This window comes from Carettochelys insculpta, chromosome 3 (genome assembly GCF_033958435.1).
Source record: "Carettochelys insculpta isolate YL-2023 chromosome 3, ASM3395843v1, whole genome shotgun sequence".
Lineage (NCBI taxonomy): Eukaryota > Metazoa > Chordata > Testudines > Carettochelyidae > Carettochelys > Carettochelys insculpta.
The window spans coordinates 149,508,403-149,527,257 of NC_134139.1; the positions used below are offsets into that span (position 1 = coordinate 149,508,403).

The window sequence follows — 18,855 nt, forward strand, 5'->3', positions numbered from 1 at the left end:
GCTCTTCCTCAGAGATTGTTAATGTGCCTATTACTCCAGGATCTGAGGTTTTGTGGGTTTTTAATAGCTCCGGATATGTTTAAATGCTTTCAGTAGAGGGTACTATAAGGAAGAGCCACGTGTGATGGTTTGGAGAACCTGTTTATGTGCATCTTATGAATGCTAGTTGATTTTAGGAGATTGTTATATCACTGAGTGCCTCAGGCTGCGTCTACACTGCATTTTTTTTTTTGATGATACTGTTTTCAACCTGTCAAGGTCAAAATAAGTAAAGTTGAAAAATCACATTCACATAGCCACAGCATTGAGAAATGGAGTGTTCTCATTTACAGCCAGGGTTCACAGGCACAGCATTTCAAAAGGAGCCTTCAGATGAGCTGACAATAGCTGTGCTTTGTTGACATGCATTTATTTTCAACCTTAAAGTGGGGGAGGGGTCGACAAAAGTCCTTTGAAGAGCTGGAGTCATTATTTTGAGCAAAAAACCCTCTTATCTTGACTTTACATGCATGATGGTGTGAATGCTCCATGGGCATTCCCCCCCAACCCTCCTCCCTCACAAGTGTAGACAGGTCCTCAGTGTCTGCCTTTAGAGCTGCTATGATGTCTGTCTGAAACCAGAGACAATAGAAATTCATTAACCTGCCTGGTTCCCATTAATGTAAGCACATTAGGATGGCTGACCACTAGCGGAACCAGTTCTCACTAAAGGTAAGAAGTATTAGGGGAAGGAGAGAGGAGGAATCAGTTGAATTTCCCCAGAAATCAGGGAACAAAGAGACTGAGGTGTTGGTACAACCCTTTAAAAGCAGAGGGACTCAGAAAGATGGGGAAAAAATGGGTCAGGCTATAGGACCCGGGGAGGATCTGCTGGCTGCAGATCAGCCAATACTGAAGGAAGCTCACTGTGGAGGCTCAGGGGACTCCATGATTTGGAGGATATGTGTGAGCTGCAGGAGCCTGGCCCTGAAGAGGGGACCTGTAATCCTGAAAGGACATTGACCCAAAGGCTACTCTAGACGTGGGAGGAGATGGAGGCAGGGAATGGCATGTAGATATGGCTGTGGTTAGCCGGGCCTGTAAAAGGAAAGAATTTTAGAAATACATTTGCAAAGGCTGTGTCTATTTGTTTCAGCTGTCACATGTTCCCAGAGGGGTGAACTCTAAACCAGAGTGCCCCCTAGAAGGGAGTTCTGAGTAGAGTTATCAACTTTCTAGTTGCACCAGACCAAACATCCATGCCCCTTCTGTGAGGCCTTGTCCCTGCTTGCTCCATACCCAACCCCGTCACTCGCTCTCTTCCTCCCTCCCTTCCATTGGGCTGGGGTGTAGGATTAGGGTGCATGAGTGGGGAGGGCACCAACTGGATGTGATGGGTTGAATCAGAGAAATCCCTGCGAGGTTGTCCCCGGTATGCTTGTCAAGATGCTGACACCCACCTTCTTGTTCTCTGGGGCTTCCCACCGCTGTGTCCTGCTGGGCTAGATGCTCTGATCTCCCCCAGCCAAGGCAGGGCTCCTGCCATATGCTGGCAGGGGGCAGCCCCGCTCCCTTACCCCTAGTGAGGCTGTGGTGGGGGACAGCTGGAGGGGAGGAGGTGCACGTGGAATGGGCCTGGCACCCCCCACAGGGGAGACTGAGGATGCTTCCTTGACCTGAGAGGGACCCTAGGAACATACGCAGAGACAAAACTGTGGGGTTAGTGTGCTAGCATGGGAAAAAGGGGACTCCTCCCCAAGAGCTCCCTACTGCCAGTGGGGAGAGGGCTGGGGAGAGCCCTCACTGGCTCCAGCCTGTCTGCATCCCAAACTCTGTCCCTGCCCCACCCCACTAATTTAGCTAGGCAAATGACAGGTGCTGGGCGCAATGATGTTTTCATGCCCAGTCAGAGCCCCAGCCCCTGAGCCCCCTCCCACACTCCTGACCCCTCATTTCAGGCTCCACCCCCCGCAGCCTGTGTCTTCTCAGTCCAACTCTCTGCCTGAGATGCTCCAGAACCCCTCAGTCCCAGCTCCATCCCAGAGCCCTCACGTCTTTACTTTATTAAAACAGATACATTGGCTGTGCAAGGCAGCTAATGAGGGTGGGGGTGGGACAAGACTTGAACCCGTTCTGGGCAACACCAAAAATTCTACAAACCTGCCATCCCTGCTTGGGGCAGGGGCAGTATGCGGTGCTCCTTTGGCTGTCCCTATGCCTAGGAGACAAAGGGAACGCCCGCAAACCATGCAGAACTGAGTAGGGAGCCTGCCAGCCTCATGCAAACTGGAGTTTTAATGGTCTGAGCAGTGGTGCTGACTGGAGCAGCCAGAATCCCTTCTTGGCTGAGTGTTCTGGTTGAAAACTGGACACCTGGCAACGCTAGTTCTGGGAAAGGATGTGTTTGAGCTTCTGGGGTTTAATAGGGATCAGCACTAGCCCTTGAGGACTAGGGCAGCTGGCTGTGAGGTCCCACTTCTAGAAGGGATATTGGAGAGAGAGGCCATGCCCCAGGTGTGTGCTAGAGATGCCATAGCTATTCAGTGCTGGAGCCTAGTCAGATGAAGGGAAGCTTGAGAGCACACGGGCTCAGTATCTGGGTCCCAACACAGCAGTCTGGTGAGCATCTAGTAGGAGAAGCTTTACTAGCCCTGTGACCAGTGCATGAGAAGCCAAATCTGCACACACAGGTGGCTGAGAAGATAAGTGCGGTGGTAAAGCCACAGATCATTCACAAAATGAAAGCAACTGAGAAGACTGAATACATCTCTGTTTCCATCACCCGTCACTTGCCTAGTTAAGATAGTACTGGGGACACACACATACTATTATGCAATATAAGGGATTAATAATTATGTATGTTTCCAAACTGTGATGACAACTAAATTCTTTCCGTAGGATTACAGTGTTGCAGACTAATATTTCTTTTGTAACCTGGCAGATGGTTCAGTGATTTTCAAGAAAATGACTGAACGGGAAGTGTTGTTTTCTTGTATTTATCCAATATAAGATTTCTCAGGCTTGTGAGATGATAATCTGAATCCTTTATTTAGTACTTCACATTTAACTCCTTCTGATACCACTCTCCTTTGTTAAAGTTTGATATTTTTATCAAGCATTTTGCATGCTGACAAAAGCCATTTCATGTAGCAGCGTCTATCTTTCCCATCAAAATGTATGTTCTAAATATACTGTACAATCATCACCCTTAACTCAGTTATTATTAATGGGTAGGTTTTTCTCCTAATTAAATAGCTTGTTCTCTAATCTACATGTTGCATAATACAGTAGGGCCTCAACATTCACGAGGGTTCTGTGTTGAGAACCCTTGCGAATGTCGAATTTTACGAATATGGCAGTCTGCCCCGGAGCCCCATGGGAAGCGGCAGCTGCCAGCGCTCCATGCCCAGGGCCCCGGGGGAAGCAGCAGCTGCTGGTGCTCCATGCCTGGGACCCCAGGGCAGGTGGCTGCTTGCGAATAATTGAATTTGCGAACATTAAGTTTGCGAAGCTTGAGACCCTACTGTATTTACTAATGTGTACTATCCTAATATTTTATTAGTTATTTTCATTTTGAGGAATACGTTTCTTCTCTAGTAAGGTATCAGTTCAATAAGCTAAAAGAATGTTTTAAAAGTAGGGAAACAGAAAGGTAAATCCCTGTTCTTGCATTGTACTGAGAGGATGGATTCCTGAATATTTTTGACAAAGGAGTAATATATTACAGTATTATTTAGACTGTGCAGTGAGAATAGTGCAGGGTTATTGTGTCACCAGGGGAGACAGGGAGCACCTCCCCAAGAGCTCCATAATAATATTACAGGATTATGTGGCTGCAACCTGTCTTTTCTGTGAGGGCTCGATCCTGCTCTAGTTTAAATTATCAAAACAAAAAAGCAGTAAAGTAGTTCTTTAAAGACTAACAAAGTAATTTATTAGGTGAGCTTTCATGGGACAGACCCACTTCTTCAGGCCATACCCATACCAGAAGACTCAATATTTAAGGAATAGAGAACCAAAAAACAAAAGGTCACCTAATAAATTACTTTGTTAGTCTTCAAAGTGCTACTTTACTGCTTTTTTGTTTTGAGAGTATATAGACTAGCACAGCTTTCTCTCTGTTACTAGTTTAAATTAATTATTGTGTAGCCATTGCATAAATGTTAGGATTATGCTCATACCAATAGCCGTTACAAGATTTATATGTTTTAAAAGAGTAGAATCCTTTACAAGTTTTTATTTAATAACCTCAATTTTTAAAAAGCAAAGTACTTAGCATCCCAGTTATTAAGGGGTCACTACTCAAATCCTCACCAAGACACATCTCCTACTCTTGGTCAGTGGGAGCTTTGCTTGAGTCAAAGTCATAATGTGGGCCTTGAAAAGCTTTTCATGAAGCATGAGTGGGGGACTCCATTTATTTTTATCATTCAATTAAAATCTTAATTGTATGTGGACAATAAATTGAAACTTGTCCTGTACTAAAAGAAAACAGTCTCTCTTTTATAGCAAGATATTTAAGTCTTTCCACTCTTGTACCATCAAAGGGCTTTCCTAGTCTCCATGAATTTCAATGGAGTTAAAATGTGTCCCAGTTTGTCTCCTGGTGCACCTTTACCTATGCTTAGTCAATGTTCACAGGTATGTTTGAAGCTACCCAGGAATTCCACCCTGCAGAAATGAAGAGTTTGAAGACAGTGAGCCTGACTCTTACACTGGCATGTGTGGTACTGGATCCAGAGCCAATATTTTAAAATTTGCCATCAGTGCTTACATTTAAGTTTGCATAGTAACACAGGGGTAGCCGTGTTAGTCTGTATTCAAACAAAACAACCCAGAATAAATCATTTTGTTAGTATTTAAATTTGCAATTAAACATAGCTATCAAGACTTTGTTTATAGAAATCAAGCAGTCACGTAGCACCTTAAAGACTAACACACCGACTGTAAAATTAGGCATCTGATGGTCTGGAAATCCTGATGGTCTGGCATCTTGCATTATCTCCCATTTATGAGCTAATCCAGCAAAATTTGGTGGTCTGGCATACGGAAGTCCCCTGAGATATGCAAATTTTGAGGTACATGTAAGTCTGGGGGCTTGGGTGGTAGGTTGGGCCTGTGGGAGTGGGACGGGGGGGGTTAAGTCTGGGGTGGGTTAGGGCTGCAAGGGATCCGGGGGTGGAGTTGAGCCAGGACATGTGGGAGTTGGAGCTGGGGAGCGGAGGGGTTGGAGCCAGGGCCTGTGGGGATGGTGAAGTTAAGAAGCATGGGGTGGAGAAGAAGCTGAGGATATGCAGAGGTGGTGAGCCACAGCTGATTGAGGTGGATGGTGAGCCAAGATGGAAGGGGTTGAACCAGGGCATAGGGTTAGAACCAGAGCACGGGGGGGTGGGCGTGGCATGGGGGCGCAGAAGCAGGAGGAGCGTGATGGTGCAGAAGCAGGTGGAGCTCAGGGGGCAGAAGCTGCGGGAGTGCTGGGGTGAAGAAGTTGCAGGAGTGCAGGGCACAGAAGAAGCTGGGGACATGCAGGAGTGGTGAGCCACACCTGGGTGTGGGGGTGGTGGACCACGACAGGTGGGTTTGAACTGGGGCATGGGGGTTATGGTGACATCCAGTAGTCCGGAAAATTTGGTAATCCAGCACCTGTCCAGTCCCAGACGTGCTGGGTTAAAGGAATTTTACTGTATTTATTATGCGCTTTTGTGGGTAAGACCCACTTCTTCAGCTCATTACCTAATAAATAATTGTGTTAGTCTTCAAGGTGCCACAGGACTGCTGTTTTTTTGTGAAGAAGCAGAGTAACATGGCTACCTCTCTGAGACTGTTCTTGTTTTGGAATTTTTTCAAGATGTGAGCACAAGCATCAGTTACTCAGTGTATGCTAACCTGTAGCTAGTTGGAGCAGATTTGGTAGCAGCTTTTGAAAAGCAAGGAGCTGCTGTTCCCTAGTGTCTTCACAGCTTTTTAAAAATTAAAACAATTGCTGGTGCTCTCAAAACAGGGAGTGTGCTGCACGTCCTGGAATTTAGTCATCAATTACACTGTAACACTACAAGCACCGGCCACTTTTAACAAAATTATGGAAGGAGAGTGTGTCAGCAAAACATTGCTACAGAATCATGTGACTGATAAAGCGCCTAGGGTTAGCTCAGGATGCTTTCTCCGAATAGAACACCTCCCCCAACCCCAAGTGTTTATGGCAAATGAGACGTGGGAGTAAGTTTCTCTGCACAGTTGCTTTCCCCTTGTGTAATTTAAGGCAGCAAAACCCAAGAAGTGTAGGAGCATATGAAGTACTATCAGAGAAGGAAGATACTGATAAGTAACAGTCCCTGTGAAATGAAAGGCTCTAGTTCTAGCAGGAATTAATTTCAGACACTTGTATAGCCTGTGTTGTGCAACCAGTCAGACTAAATGATCAGAAAGTGGTCTTTGATTTTATTCATCTATGAATTCAGACGCTCTCTTCATATAAAAAGGAAATCCTAAAATTCTGTCTTTCATAGAAGTAAACAACCAAAGTCCAAGAGGAGTAATTATCAGCTTGCACAATGAGCGTACAAACAATGAACTCAGTAGAACAATGGTTCTCAAACTGGTCTGGTGAGTGTTTGCTGCTCATACAATGCAGTTTCTCTTTGCCGTCTTCAGCTGCTACACGCAATTTCACTGGAAGCCAGCACTGTGTACATGTGTGCATAGACCATTTAAAAGCCAATAAAGCCAACATGATGTTGGCTTTCCATTGCTCTTATCCCTTTAGTTTGTATTGTATCTCCCCCTTCCCTACCATTCTTTGTAGGCCTTCCCGTTAACGCTTGACTGTGGGAAAACTCTTTGATTTCAGTGGCAAGGTTTGGGCTGACTTGTGAGCTGTAAATTCTTGGATCTGTGACAGGGTGCTTTTTTCTTTCTTTTGGGTTGGGAAGGGAAGACTGCTTAGCACAATGCCCTCCCAGTCATAACAGTCTTTTGTGCTGGGTTACAGATAGTAATTATTCTTTACAGAGTTGCGGTCGCTGTGTTGTCTCTCTTCTATCCTGGGATCAATGTGCGTGAGTTAATATACTTTTATTGAACCCTCTTCTGTTGAAGGAGGCAAGCTTTCAAGCCACACAAAGGACAGTGTGTAGTTCAAAAGCATGTCTCCTTCACCAACAGAAGTTATCGCAGTAGGAGAGGTGACAATCACCTCAGAATGAAGGTTGTTTGTAGCTCTGAACAAAGTGTTTCATCTGGTTTCAAAAGTTTGTAACTGAACATAAATTTAATACAGCTTTGAAACTTTTCAGAAGACAAATGCTGCTTTTAATCATCTTTAAGTGACACAAGCATAGAAAGAGTCTCCTTATCTTGTCAAATCCTCATTTTAAAACTCTTCTTTTTTTCAGTCGCTTATGTGTTACAGAGTACAGTGTTTTATTAGCATTTTCTGTATCTGCTGCTGCTTCATTGTTTACTTGCAGCTCCAAATGATGTGTGAGGTTGACAAATCAGCTTGTAACTCCGGCATTTTTAACTCTGAGATTCTACTGCAATAATAAGCCTTTCCTAACAGGATTGTATATAAGCAATTATTGTGATTTGCTAGGGATGCTATTTGTATTGTGTGTGGCTGCGGGGGCAGTGTTTGCTCTTGTGAATCAGGGTGATGCATGTCTTTAAGATAATCTCTATTAATAATAAATTTATCTACAACTAATCAGGAAAGAGACTTTTGATTATCATGGATAGTTCTCTGAAAACATCCACGCAGACTGCAGCAGCAGTCAAAAAAGCAAATAGGATGTTAGGGATTATTAAAAAGGGGATAGAAAATAAGACGAATGTTTTACTGCCCCTTTATAAAAACTATGGTACGCCCACGTCTTGAATACTGCATACAGATGTGGTCTCCTCGCCTCAAAAAAGATATTTCTGCATTAGAAAACTTTCAGAAAAGGGCAACTAAAATGATTAGGGGTTTGGAACGGGTCACATATGGGGAGAGGTTAAAGAGACCTGGGACTTTTCATGTTGAATAGTAACAGAGAGGAAGCCATGCTAGTCTATACACTATCAAAACAAAAAGCAGTCAAGTAGCACTTTAAAGACTAGCAAAATAGTTTATTAGGTGAGCTTTTGTGGGACAGACTCACTTCTTCGGACTGGTATGGCTATGGTCTGAAGAAGTGGGTCTGTCCCACGAAAGCTCACCTAATAAACTATTTTGCTAGTCTGTAAAGTGCTACTTGACTGCTTTTTGTTTTGGGACTTTTCAGTTCAGCAAAGAGGAGACTGAGGTGGGATATGATAGAGGTATATAAAATCATGAGCTGTGTGGAGAGGGTGAATAAAGAAAAGTTATTTACTTGTTCCCGTAATATAAGAACTAGAGACCACCCAATGAAATTAATGGGTTGCAGGTTTAAAACAAGAACAAGAAAGTTCTTTTTCACACAGCGCACAGTCAACCTGTGCAACTCCCTGCCAGAGAAGGCTGTGAAGTCTAGGACTATAAGAGAGTTCAAAGAAGAGCTAGATAAATTCATGGAGGTTAGGTCCATAAAAGGCTATTAGCCAGGGGGTAGGAGTGGTGTTCCTGGCCTCTGTTTGTCAGAGGCTGGAGATAGATGGCAGGAGACAAGTCGCTTGAGCATTGTCTTTGGTCCACCCCGTCTGGGGCACCTGGCACTGGCCACTGTTGGCGGACGGGATGCTGGTCTAGATGGACCTTTGGTCTGACCCAGTAATGGCCATTCTTATGTAACCCTGAGGAACAGTGACTATAAATATCTGTATTAGTTGCATATTTAGCCATATATCCAAAACTGGATATTTGACTTCTTAGGGTTTAGTATACAAACACATTGTAACACTTTAACTCTACACGTATTGTTTTAAATCAATATGACTCCCTGTGTTGGAGCTCAGTAGTATCGGTTTGAATGTGCTTACACATGTATGGAAAGGAAAATAACAGGAGTGTCTAGAAAACCATATTTCTGTTTTCATACTTGGTTTCAACCCAAAGAGGAAAGTATGATAGACTGTCGGTTAGAGCACTCACCTTCGACTGGGGAAACTCAGGAAAAGAGAATTGAACTGTGATCTCCTATGTTCTACGTGACTATGTCCTAATTATTGGGTCATACATTTCTGTCTCCTGCCACCCTCTGGTTGTAGCTGTTCCCTTTGTAAAATGAATCATTCCTTAGACTAGAGAGAGAGAGAGACTAACGCCATAGCCCAGTTGCTAGGACGCTCAAGGTTTGTGAGAGACCCAGGAGCAAGTCACTTGAGTTAGGGCAAAGCAAAGTTGAAGTGCTTCTCTTCCTAATTTAAAGGAGTAGTTGCAGAGAGGTAGCTGAGTTAGTCTGTACCTTCACAACATAGAAAAGCAGTCATGTAGTACTTTAAAGACTAGCAAAATAATTTATTAGGTGATGAGCTTTTGTGGGACAGCTGATCCTGGGTTGCTTGCATCTCAGGTATGTGTATTAACTATCAGGCCACTATCTAATCAGGGAGAGGAAGGGAAAGATTGTTTTTGTCCCTCTCACAAGTGCCTGAAATCCAGTCAGGCCTGCAGTGTGTCTTGTGTCTACCAACCATACACAGCAAGGTAGTGTATCTGGGGCCTGGTCTAAGAATTAAGATATCAGTGAGGGCAAAACACCTGAGGGGGGAAGTTTGCACTCAGACCAGATGGGAAACAGAGGTGCAGCTAGTCCTGTAACCATGGCACCCTACAAAAGAACAGATGCTATATGAAATTAAATATCCATTCTATCTGTGCTCCTTCAAAGACCCCTATTCAGAAATGGTTTAGAGTTAATTCACCAGATCATTTTGATTCTTCTGTAGGCATCAGGCCGAATCCTGCTCATCTTATGTGTGAGATCTACAAAAGATAATCTAATGCTTCTGTTTTTGCATGAAAGTAAACCGAACAGTTCACAAACTTAAGTATCATTCTACCTCATTGCGCACGGATGAAATCACAGGAGAGAAGATAAAGAAAAGACTCTAATGGCTCCATAGGGACTGAATGGCTCTCAGATAAAACCATAGTAAATTGTACTATTTGTAATTTGAGTAGCATATCCATCAACAGTTACCTTTTATAATACACAGCTATCAAATTATTTTTCTCCCCAAATTTACCTATCTCTTTTGTAAAAATATTTTGATCATTAACATGGTAACAGAAGATGCTAATTTAATAATTTTATGTCCTCAACACGCGCAACATGTTACTGTCATTTTTATTTTAAAAGAGTGTGTGTGGATAGAAAACTTATGTAAAGAAGAAACAGGTAACTGATCACATTCCGTAGACAATCATATCTGCGTCAAAACAGAAATTTCCATTTGAATAAAAATTGTACTCCTCACATATCTTTCTGTGAAGACTTTTCAGGCTACCTCTGCACTTGCATTCCTCTTTCGAAAGAGGAATGCAAATGAGGTAAATTGAAAATGCAAATGAGGCACTGAATTACATATCTCATGCTTTATTTGCATAAGGTCTTTTCGGAAGAGGTTCGTTTGAAAGAAATAAAGCTGTGTAGGCGGGGCTCTTTTGAAAATAAACCCCATCTTTGAAAGAACTCTCCTTCCTGAAACAAAATAGGAAGAAGGGTTCTTTAAAAAATGGGGTTTATTTTCGAAAGAGCCCTGTCTATAATGCTTTCTTTCTTTTGAAAGAATCTCTTCCAAAAATACATTATGCAAATGCAGTGCAAGATATGTAAATCAGTGCCTCATTTGTCTTTTCAATTTCCCTCATTTGAATTCCTCTTTTGAAAGAGGAGTGCAAGTGTAAATGTAGCCCCATTGTGCATGCAAAATAAAAGGGCATTATGGAGATTGACCCCGGAAGATAGTAGTAGCTCCCTTGGGTTAAACTGACGAACCTTTTATCTGCCAGAAAAACATTACAGCATAGGTTTCTAATCATAATGCCAATTCTTTACATTTCACTTGCAGTCAGCTTTCTAAACCCATAATGATCCTGTGTGTATACTATTAAAAAGTTTATCTAGCTAATATCTTCATCAATCCCAAATTCTTGTACATTTCCTTCTATTGATAACACAAATATAACCTGCCTAAAATGAAATGTAAAGATTACATGTTATAATGTGCAATCAGTATAATGGGCCACTAGCATCCTGTGTGCTCAGGGCTAATTTTTATATTGGTCTTGGAGCCCACAGCATTGCTGCAGCAACTGCTATGAATTTGGTAAATTAATTTCTTTCCTAAGATCTTGGAATCAGAATGAATCTACTACAGCAATGATATATAACATGAATTAAAAGATACCAATAGTAGTGTGCAGTGGCCATTAATTTTGCTTGAAAATATGTGTTATCTCATCATATGCCCTGGGGAATATCAAACAACTTTTGCACTTTTTGATTTCAGAAGATGTATCTTTATCATTCATATCAGAAATGTAAATTAAATATACATAGAAGATTTAGAATTTGACATAAATGCTAAGTTTGTTACTCATGTTAACTGTATCAGTCCTTGTAACATCTCTGTGAAAGGTGCAGATATTAATGTTCTCACACTGTCTCAAAACCAGAATGTCTGGTTTGATGAATGTGCATTGTCCCAATATTTTCCATGTTATTAAGAAAACTGATTTGTTCTTGGAACATTGGCTGAATAGCTGGGCGTGGCAGAGTAGAGTGTATTTTACAGAGCTCATAAGTTCAATGGGTTGAGGTTCTTGGATCAAAGATGGTGTAAAAGTATGTCACGTTCTACATCAGGATGGTGACAATCACAAGCCATCATCACATCTGACACCTGTCAATGCTACACTATTACTCTACACTGTGAGATGGGCCTGTTGGAGAAACCTCTACATTTATTTCCTGCTAGCCCACTGGTGTCTTACTACCAGCCCATATAAGCATGACCTTACCAGCACCAGAAGAAGCTTTCTGAAACAGGTTACCTGTTCCTCTAAAGCACGGGTGTGCAAACATTTTACATCAGGGCCCCACTTCTTGACCCTACAATTAGCTTCCCCCCCCGAAAACCTGTGGGAGGACTACAGGAAGGGATTCTGGGGGTAGGAAGCTTGGGAAAAGTGTGCTGGGAGGCTCCAGGGGGTGCGCTGAAGGTGCAGGGTTGCTCAGGGGGAGTACCCCAAGAGGGTACCAAGGAGGGACCCCAGGAGGGTACGTTATCAAGCTGAGAACTTGCTGGCTGCCCCTGCTGCTTGTCTCAGGGCCTCTGTGCATTCTGATTGGCTTAGCAGTGGCAGGGAGGGGCATTCTCTTGGTGGTGCAGTGGTGAAAAGCAGAGAGCTGGGGAGGTAGTGGAAACTGTGGCAGGGAGAAGAGGGGGAGGAGAGCCAATCACTCTGCACCCCTATTACAAAATGTCATGCCCCCTCAGGGGGGACACGCCCCCCTCTTTGTGCACCCCTGCTCAAAAGGATGTTCGGAAAAAGGATTTTGTGGGAAATCAAGCTCCCCTTTATTCTACAAAATCAGAATAAGGAAATCAGTGAAGTTCTCTGCCCCCTGGAAATCTGGAGGTGGGAGCAAGCCATCCATTCCACTGATGACAGTAGGAGCCAAGTCACTAGGCCACCTCCCCATAGACATGTCAGGGCAGGGTAAAGTAGAGGGTGGACTGGATTTTTTTGGAAATGACCAGATCCTTTGAAGATGGGGCTGATGTAGCCTGATTCCTGTTGGGTTTTGCTGAATCACTGGGTGAATCTGACAGTGTTTTCAGTTAACACATCTTTCCCATAGATCTGAAAGATTCATTTTGATAGCCCCCCTCTGAAGTATCTTTTAGAAACAGTACATGGGGGTCATGCGCGGCAAGTATAGGCCAGGGAAACCATTGCCTTCTCTGAGGCTGGGATTCAACTAGAGAATGTAGAGAAGTACATGTATCTGGGGAGCAGCACAATGTATGATCTAGAAGACTATAAGAAAGAAATAGTGACTAGAATAACAAAAGCAAGAGCAAGTTTGAAGGCGATGGATAAGATCTGGAAAAGCAAAGCAATTAGCTTAGGAACGAAGCTGAGTGTCTGTCTTGAAAACGTATGTATTCAGCAGCATGTTGTATGGATGTGAGACATGGGTGGTAATGAAAGCTTTGAAGAGAAGAATATTAGTGTTCAAGAGAGGTTGTTATAGGAAGATCCTGAGGATGGAATGGATGCAGAAAGTCACCAACGAGGAATTATATAGGAAGATACAGCCAAAAGAGAACCTACTGCAGAAGGTTATACAAGGCAAGTTATCGGGCATATTTGCAGAATGAATGCTGAACGAAAAATCAAGATACTGGTATTCGGCGTAATGGATGGGTTGAATAAGAGAGGCAGACCCCACAGAGAATGGACAGATGATATAGTAGATTGGTGCAGAGCTAGTCTACAGAAAATAAGCCACTCTGCACTGGATGGGGAAAGGTGGAAGGAAATAGTGAGGGAGGCATCAGACACCAACGGGTGCTGAGCTCATGGTTGTTGAAGATGCTGCTGCAGAGCATCACTAGACATTGGTCTCCAGAACACTGTAAAGTTCTTCAATTTCTCCTTAGGGTGCGTCAAGCAATTTCCAAGGCCAGCTGAGGATAAAAGAGGTAAAAGATCCCTATTGGTTAAATAGGCTTCTCCCTCCATATCCCCCCCACCCCCACCACCAGCGTGGGAATCCTTTGTTTTAACAAGGCTGGGTGTGGGGGCCGGGAGGGAGAGCAGGGGCAGGGACTGAATGTTAAAATGGAGGCCTGAATAGTGACAGTGATATCACCTAATAAATTATTCTGTTAGTTTTTAAAGTGCTACATGACTGCTTTTTTGTTTTAAACTGGAGGCCAGTATCAGGTGAAATGGTCAGACCTACAAGACAAATAAAGCTATTTACAATCCATCAGGCTGATTGCTCAGTCATTAAGGCAGATAACCCTGTCCTTTGGATAGTGACAGAGAGGTAGCTGTGTTAGTCTGTATTCTGTCAAAACAAACAAGCAGTCAAGGAGCTCTTTAAAGACTAACAAAATAATTTATTAGGCGATGAATATTTTGTTAGCCTTTCAAGTGCTACTTGACTGCTTTCCTGTCTTTTGGGTTGTTCCCAGAGCAGCAATAATGGTCATCATTAGCAACTCTGAAACTATAAACAGACACACACTTCATATTTCCAACTTCATATAGAAGAATGATACATGCACAAAAATGTGATATACCAGTTCAGCAGGTTATAACATTAAACATGATCAGTTACGAGACACATTTAATCCAAAGCAGCTCTGAGTTATGCATATTTATATTCATAACCCATATTCCATAAAGCCTGGGTGGGTGGTGGGTTTGTGTCGCACTCGCTGGTGCTAAAGGAAACATCTGTCCACCCATAATTTAAATAAAGTCTCGATCTGCTGCATTTTCATACGGTAACGTTCTTTTATATTAGATTACCTGAAAAGGATACGGCAGAGAAATATATTTTGAGTAGCCTGACAGTATAGTGAACACAACATGCATTAAATGGAATGTGCCACAGTAGAATGGTCTGGGAAGAGCTTGGAATAGTGTGTGAAGCTGGTTGTAATGCAGAGCAGCACCTGCCCAGATTAGTTAACCTGAGGCCTTCCCTCGATCTAAAAGACTCCGTGGCTATATTTTCCAGGGGAAAAAGTGAGCTTTGTACATAATCATCACCTTTAAACATAATTCCTTCTTCAGCGTAAAATCATACAGGAAACAGGGCACAGGCAGATTTTTTTTCTTAAACCCCCCGGTGTAGCTGGGGTAGGGAGTTGACTTTGACTAGCTACATCAGTGTAAAAAACTGCCTGTGTGCTTTTTCCCTGTCAGGATTTTGTCAAGAAAAAAATCTCTTAAAACCCCCTCAGAACGAGATCCCACCAATGCTCCTGCTCCCCATCGCCCATATTTTTAATGAAGAAAATATTTGATGTAAACAAGACCACCCCCATCTCCAACCATGTGCCCATCTTCTATGTGAACCTAGGAAATGGATAAACTGCATTCCAGAAACCCATAGCTACATTGTAAAATGTACATAGACACATAGGCACCTAGTGAGATTTTTACAATCTGTATCTTTAGCTGCCTAAATACCTTTAAAATGTGTGGTGAATCGGCAAACCAGCTAGCCTTTGTCCTATTTGGCATATCAGCCAGGGTGGTGGTCTGTCATAGGCATCTTCTGAAAATGAAATGAATAACACTTTAAAAGCAAACGGCCAACCACCTAGAAAATGAGGGAGAAGTTTGCAGCTTTTTGTAACTTGTAAATAAAGAAACGGCAATGTTAAGCCACACGAGCCTAACTTAGAAATATTTGACTTTCTTATTGAAATGTTAAAGCTTTGATTAAAAAAAAAAAGAGCATAATTCTGCTTTTAAACATATCTTTAGTAGTGATGGACTAGCTGTGATATGTTGTTTTTCCTTTCTCTGTCTCTCTCAGATTAAAAAGAGGCAGCAAGATGTGGTACGATTTCTGGAAGCCAACAAGATAGACTTTGAAGAGGTGGATATCACAATGTTGGAGGAAAAAAGACAGTGGATGTATAAAAATATTCCTGAGGAAAGACAGCCTGCACAGGGCAATCCACTTCCCCCCCAGATATTTAATGATGATCAGTACTGTGGAGTAAGTAGCTCTGTAGTACATACTGGTTACGTTACGTTAGTATTGACCATTGAAAAATCAGCATTTGCCAATGTGCCTAACTATTCACAAGCCATGATTGTATTAACTTGGCAAATGTTGACAGTTTAGTGGTGACCATTGAACCATTTTCCATTGTGATGCTGTGCCCCCTTAATTTTTATGGAAAGTTTTTTTTGAAGCTGAATCTGAATGACTCAGATGTCTTATGCAAAAAAGGGTGGGTGACCTATCACTCGAGAGCGTACAATCCACTGAATGTGTATAGTCTGCTTGTGTCCATTTATCATACATATATTTGAAGTTGGAAATATATAGAATAAACCTGCCTATTAATCCAGGTGTGCCAGTGAAAGCCATTAGTGGTACTTAAGAAGTTTAAAGGCCTGGTACTCAAGATTATGATCTGTGAATAGTCTTTTTTTTTTCCTGTGGGCCTGGACTATGGTTGGTCCTACAAAGACATGTGACCATGCTGCCTGATGTTGGGGTCCTTCCTGAATTTTGGTACATTTCCGCAGGGGATGTCTGGGGAGTTGAACAAAGACTTCCTATCCCAGGGGAATTCTATATGAGGAGTGGAAAGCAAACAGGGTTGTAACAAGTGTGAGGCAACTGAGGCACTTGCCTCAGGTGCCACACCTCTGGGGGTGCAGTTAGCCTGATGGGTGGCTCTGTCTGAGCTGCATGTGGCTCTTTAAGAGCTATTTGCAGCTCCTTATGCTACTGGCAGTGGCTGCTGCAGCTGCAGGGACAAAGACAGCTGCAGCTTCGGGAGGGGGGAGGGGGTGACCAGGAGCCTCCGGCTGCAGCTGCCTTTGTCCCTGCAGCAGCCACAGCTGCCAGCAGCCTAACAAGCTGCAAATGGCTCTTAAAGAGCCACATGCAGCTTGGATGGAGCTGCCCAGCTGGCTAACTGCACCCTCTGAGGTGTCCCTGTCCCAGCTACAGCTGCTACAGGTGCTCATCCCCCACCCCACTGGAACTCACGAGCTGGGTTTATAGAGGTGTTGGGGAGGGGGGCCTTTGGGGAGAAGCTGGGTTTGCAGGTATGCCAGGGGGCTGCTGGGTGAGTGGGGCTTGGGGGAGAAGCTGGGTTTGTAGGGGTGCCAGGGGGCTGCAGAGTGAGTGGGGCTTGGAAGAGAAGCGGAGTTTGGGGGTGTCAAAGGCTGCTGGGTGAGTGGGGCTCTGGGGAGAAGCTGGGTTTGGGGAGCTGGGGTGGACATAGAGGGGAGGAGCGAGCGGAGGTCACTCTGCCCCCTGTCCCTCCCTCCTCCTTATCTCCACTGCCTGTTGCCCTGGCTATTCCTCCTGACCCTGATCCATGGAGGGTGCAGCCTGCTCAGCCAGCCCTCCCAGCTGCCTGGGTACCAGTCTGTGCAGCAGGCGTGAGGGGGAAGCAGCCACCAGTGTCGCCTGAACTGCCTCCTGCTAGGTGTGGTTGCCGCCTCTTCCTGTGACTCACTTTACCTCCCTGCCTCTTTTTATCTGTACAACAAATCAGTTGGGACTCCTGCCTGTGAAGGAGCCACACCAGCACTGTTTACTTACTGTGTGCCACATGTAAGGCCCAGTCATGTAACACCGCGGCTCCGGCTGGTTGTGTGAGAGCCACAGCCAGAGCACCGACCGCCACTGGCGTGCTGATTTACTATTTACAAAAACAAGAAGAAATCCTGTGGCACCTTATAGACTTACAGAAATTTTGGAGCATAAGCTTTCATGGGCAAAGACCCGCTTCATCAGAATGCCCACTCATGCATCTGACGAAGTGGGTCTTTGCCCTCGAAAGCTTATGCTCCAAAGTTTGTGTTAGTCTGTAAGGTGCCACAGGGCTTTGTGGTGTTTCTGAAGACACAGACTAACACGGCTACCTCTCTGTTACTGTTTACAGAGATACTACCCAATTTTTACACCCTGGTGCCTAATACTTATCCCCTGGGGTATTGCAAGTGGCTTGCAAAGAGCTACAAAGAGAGAGAGAGCCCTGTGTTGTCAGACCTGCTCTCTGCCCCTCTCCACATACAAAGTACTGTAATGGCCTTGTAAAGCCAGGGTTGTGAACTGAATACATGAGGGGGCCTTTCAAGGTTCTGAGGCAGGTTAGTTTAAAAAAAGTGTGTCAGAGATAGTGATAGGTCCTGCTGGGAGTGCAGGGGACTGGACTCGATGATCTTTCAAGGTCCCTTCCAGTTCTATGAGATGGGTGTATCTCCTTGATGGGGTTTTCTTTGGGAGTGAGGGAGGATGAGGCAACATGTGGATGGCTGAGCTACCAGCACATCCTCCCCTAAGAGAGGCAACACTGACAAAAGTTCAGTATGACATTATTTATTAAGAAATGTCTTATATTCACATGCAGTGCGGCTCTTGAAGTATTGAATTTGTAACTGAATTTGAAAAAAAAATGTCTCTGTGCGATTTCAGCTACAGACCCCTGCTCTAGGCTCTGGGGTAGGTTGTGTCCCCCTCATTAGAGCCAACATGCAGATAACATTCTTACACTCCTCCCCATGGTGCTACCTAGGAACAGAGCTCAATCCCTTCCTCGCCTGAATCCCTCAAACAAATGATCTGTCCCAGTAACTAGTCATGGCAGGGTCATTTTGATAGGCCGTGTGTCCAATTTGCCATCTCCCCACCTGGATAATGTACTTTTTCTGCAACTGTAATCCATGCCAACCAGCTCATTTGGTGCTCAGTGTGCGTCTGGCCCTACGCATTACTCCTGGGCGGGCTAGGTGCTCATCTCAACTGCATCTGCACTGGCATGTTTTGGACCTACTGTTGAACCTCCAGACAGATTTTGTACGGCTGGTGTCTTCAGGTCCTGGGCAGACGTGAGGCCCTCATAACTCTAGTGAATAAATGTGTATTTGTTAATTTTGTTATGATTTATTATGTATTATTTTCCCTTTTTTGTGAAATAACTACTATGAATTTATAAACACGAGGGGGTGTGATTATATCTTCTTCCTTCAGACACAAAATTAGCTAGTTACGACACTGGAAGCAAACAATAATGGCCCAGCTGGGTTCATAGATTGCTTCACCGCGAAAAGATGACATGAAAATATCTGGAAACAAAAACACTCTCACATACAGAAGCGGAGAGAAGTTGCTGGACCTAAGTGAGAAAAAGATTCAGTTCTGGCCATTGAAGACTTCACATAAAATAAGAACTAGTGTGAGAAATTGATTT

At 43.8% G+C, this 18,855-nt stretch overlaps 1 protein-coding gene across 1 annotated transcript in view; it reads left to right on the forward strand.

Moving 5' to 3' along the window:
- The window catches only part of SH3BGRL2 (SH3 domain binding glutamate rich protein like 2), a 61,961-nt gene that overhangs the window by 18,495 nt on the left and 24,611 nt on the right, over positions 1-18,855 (forward strand). The window contains exon 2 of the mRNA XM_074988868.1: positions 15,450-15,635. Within this exon, the coding sequence (XP_074844969.1) occupies positions 15,450-15,635 (186 nt within the window). The remainder of the gene's footprint in view (positions 1-15,449; positions 15,636-18,855) is intronic.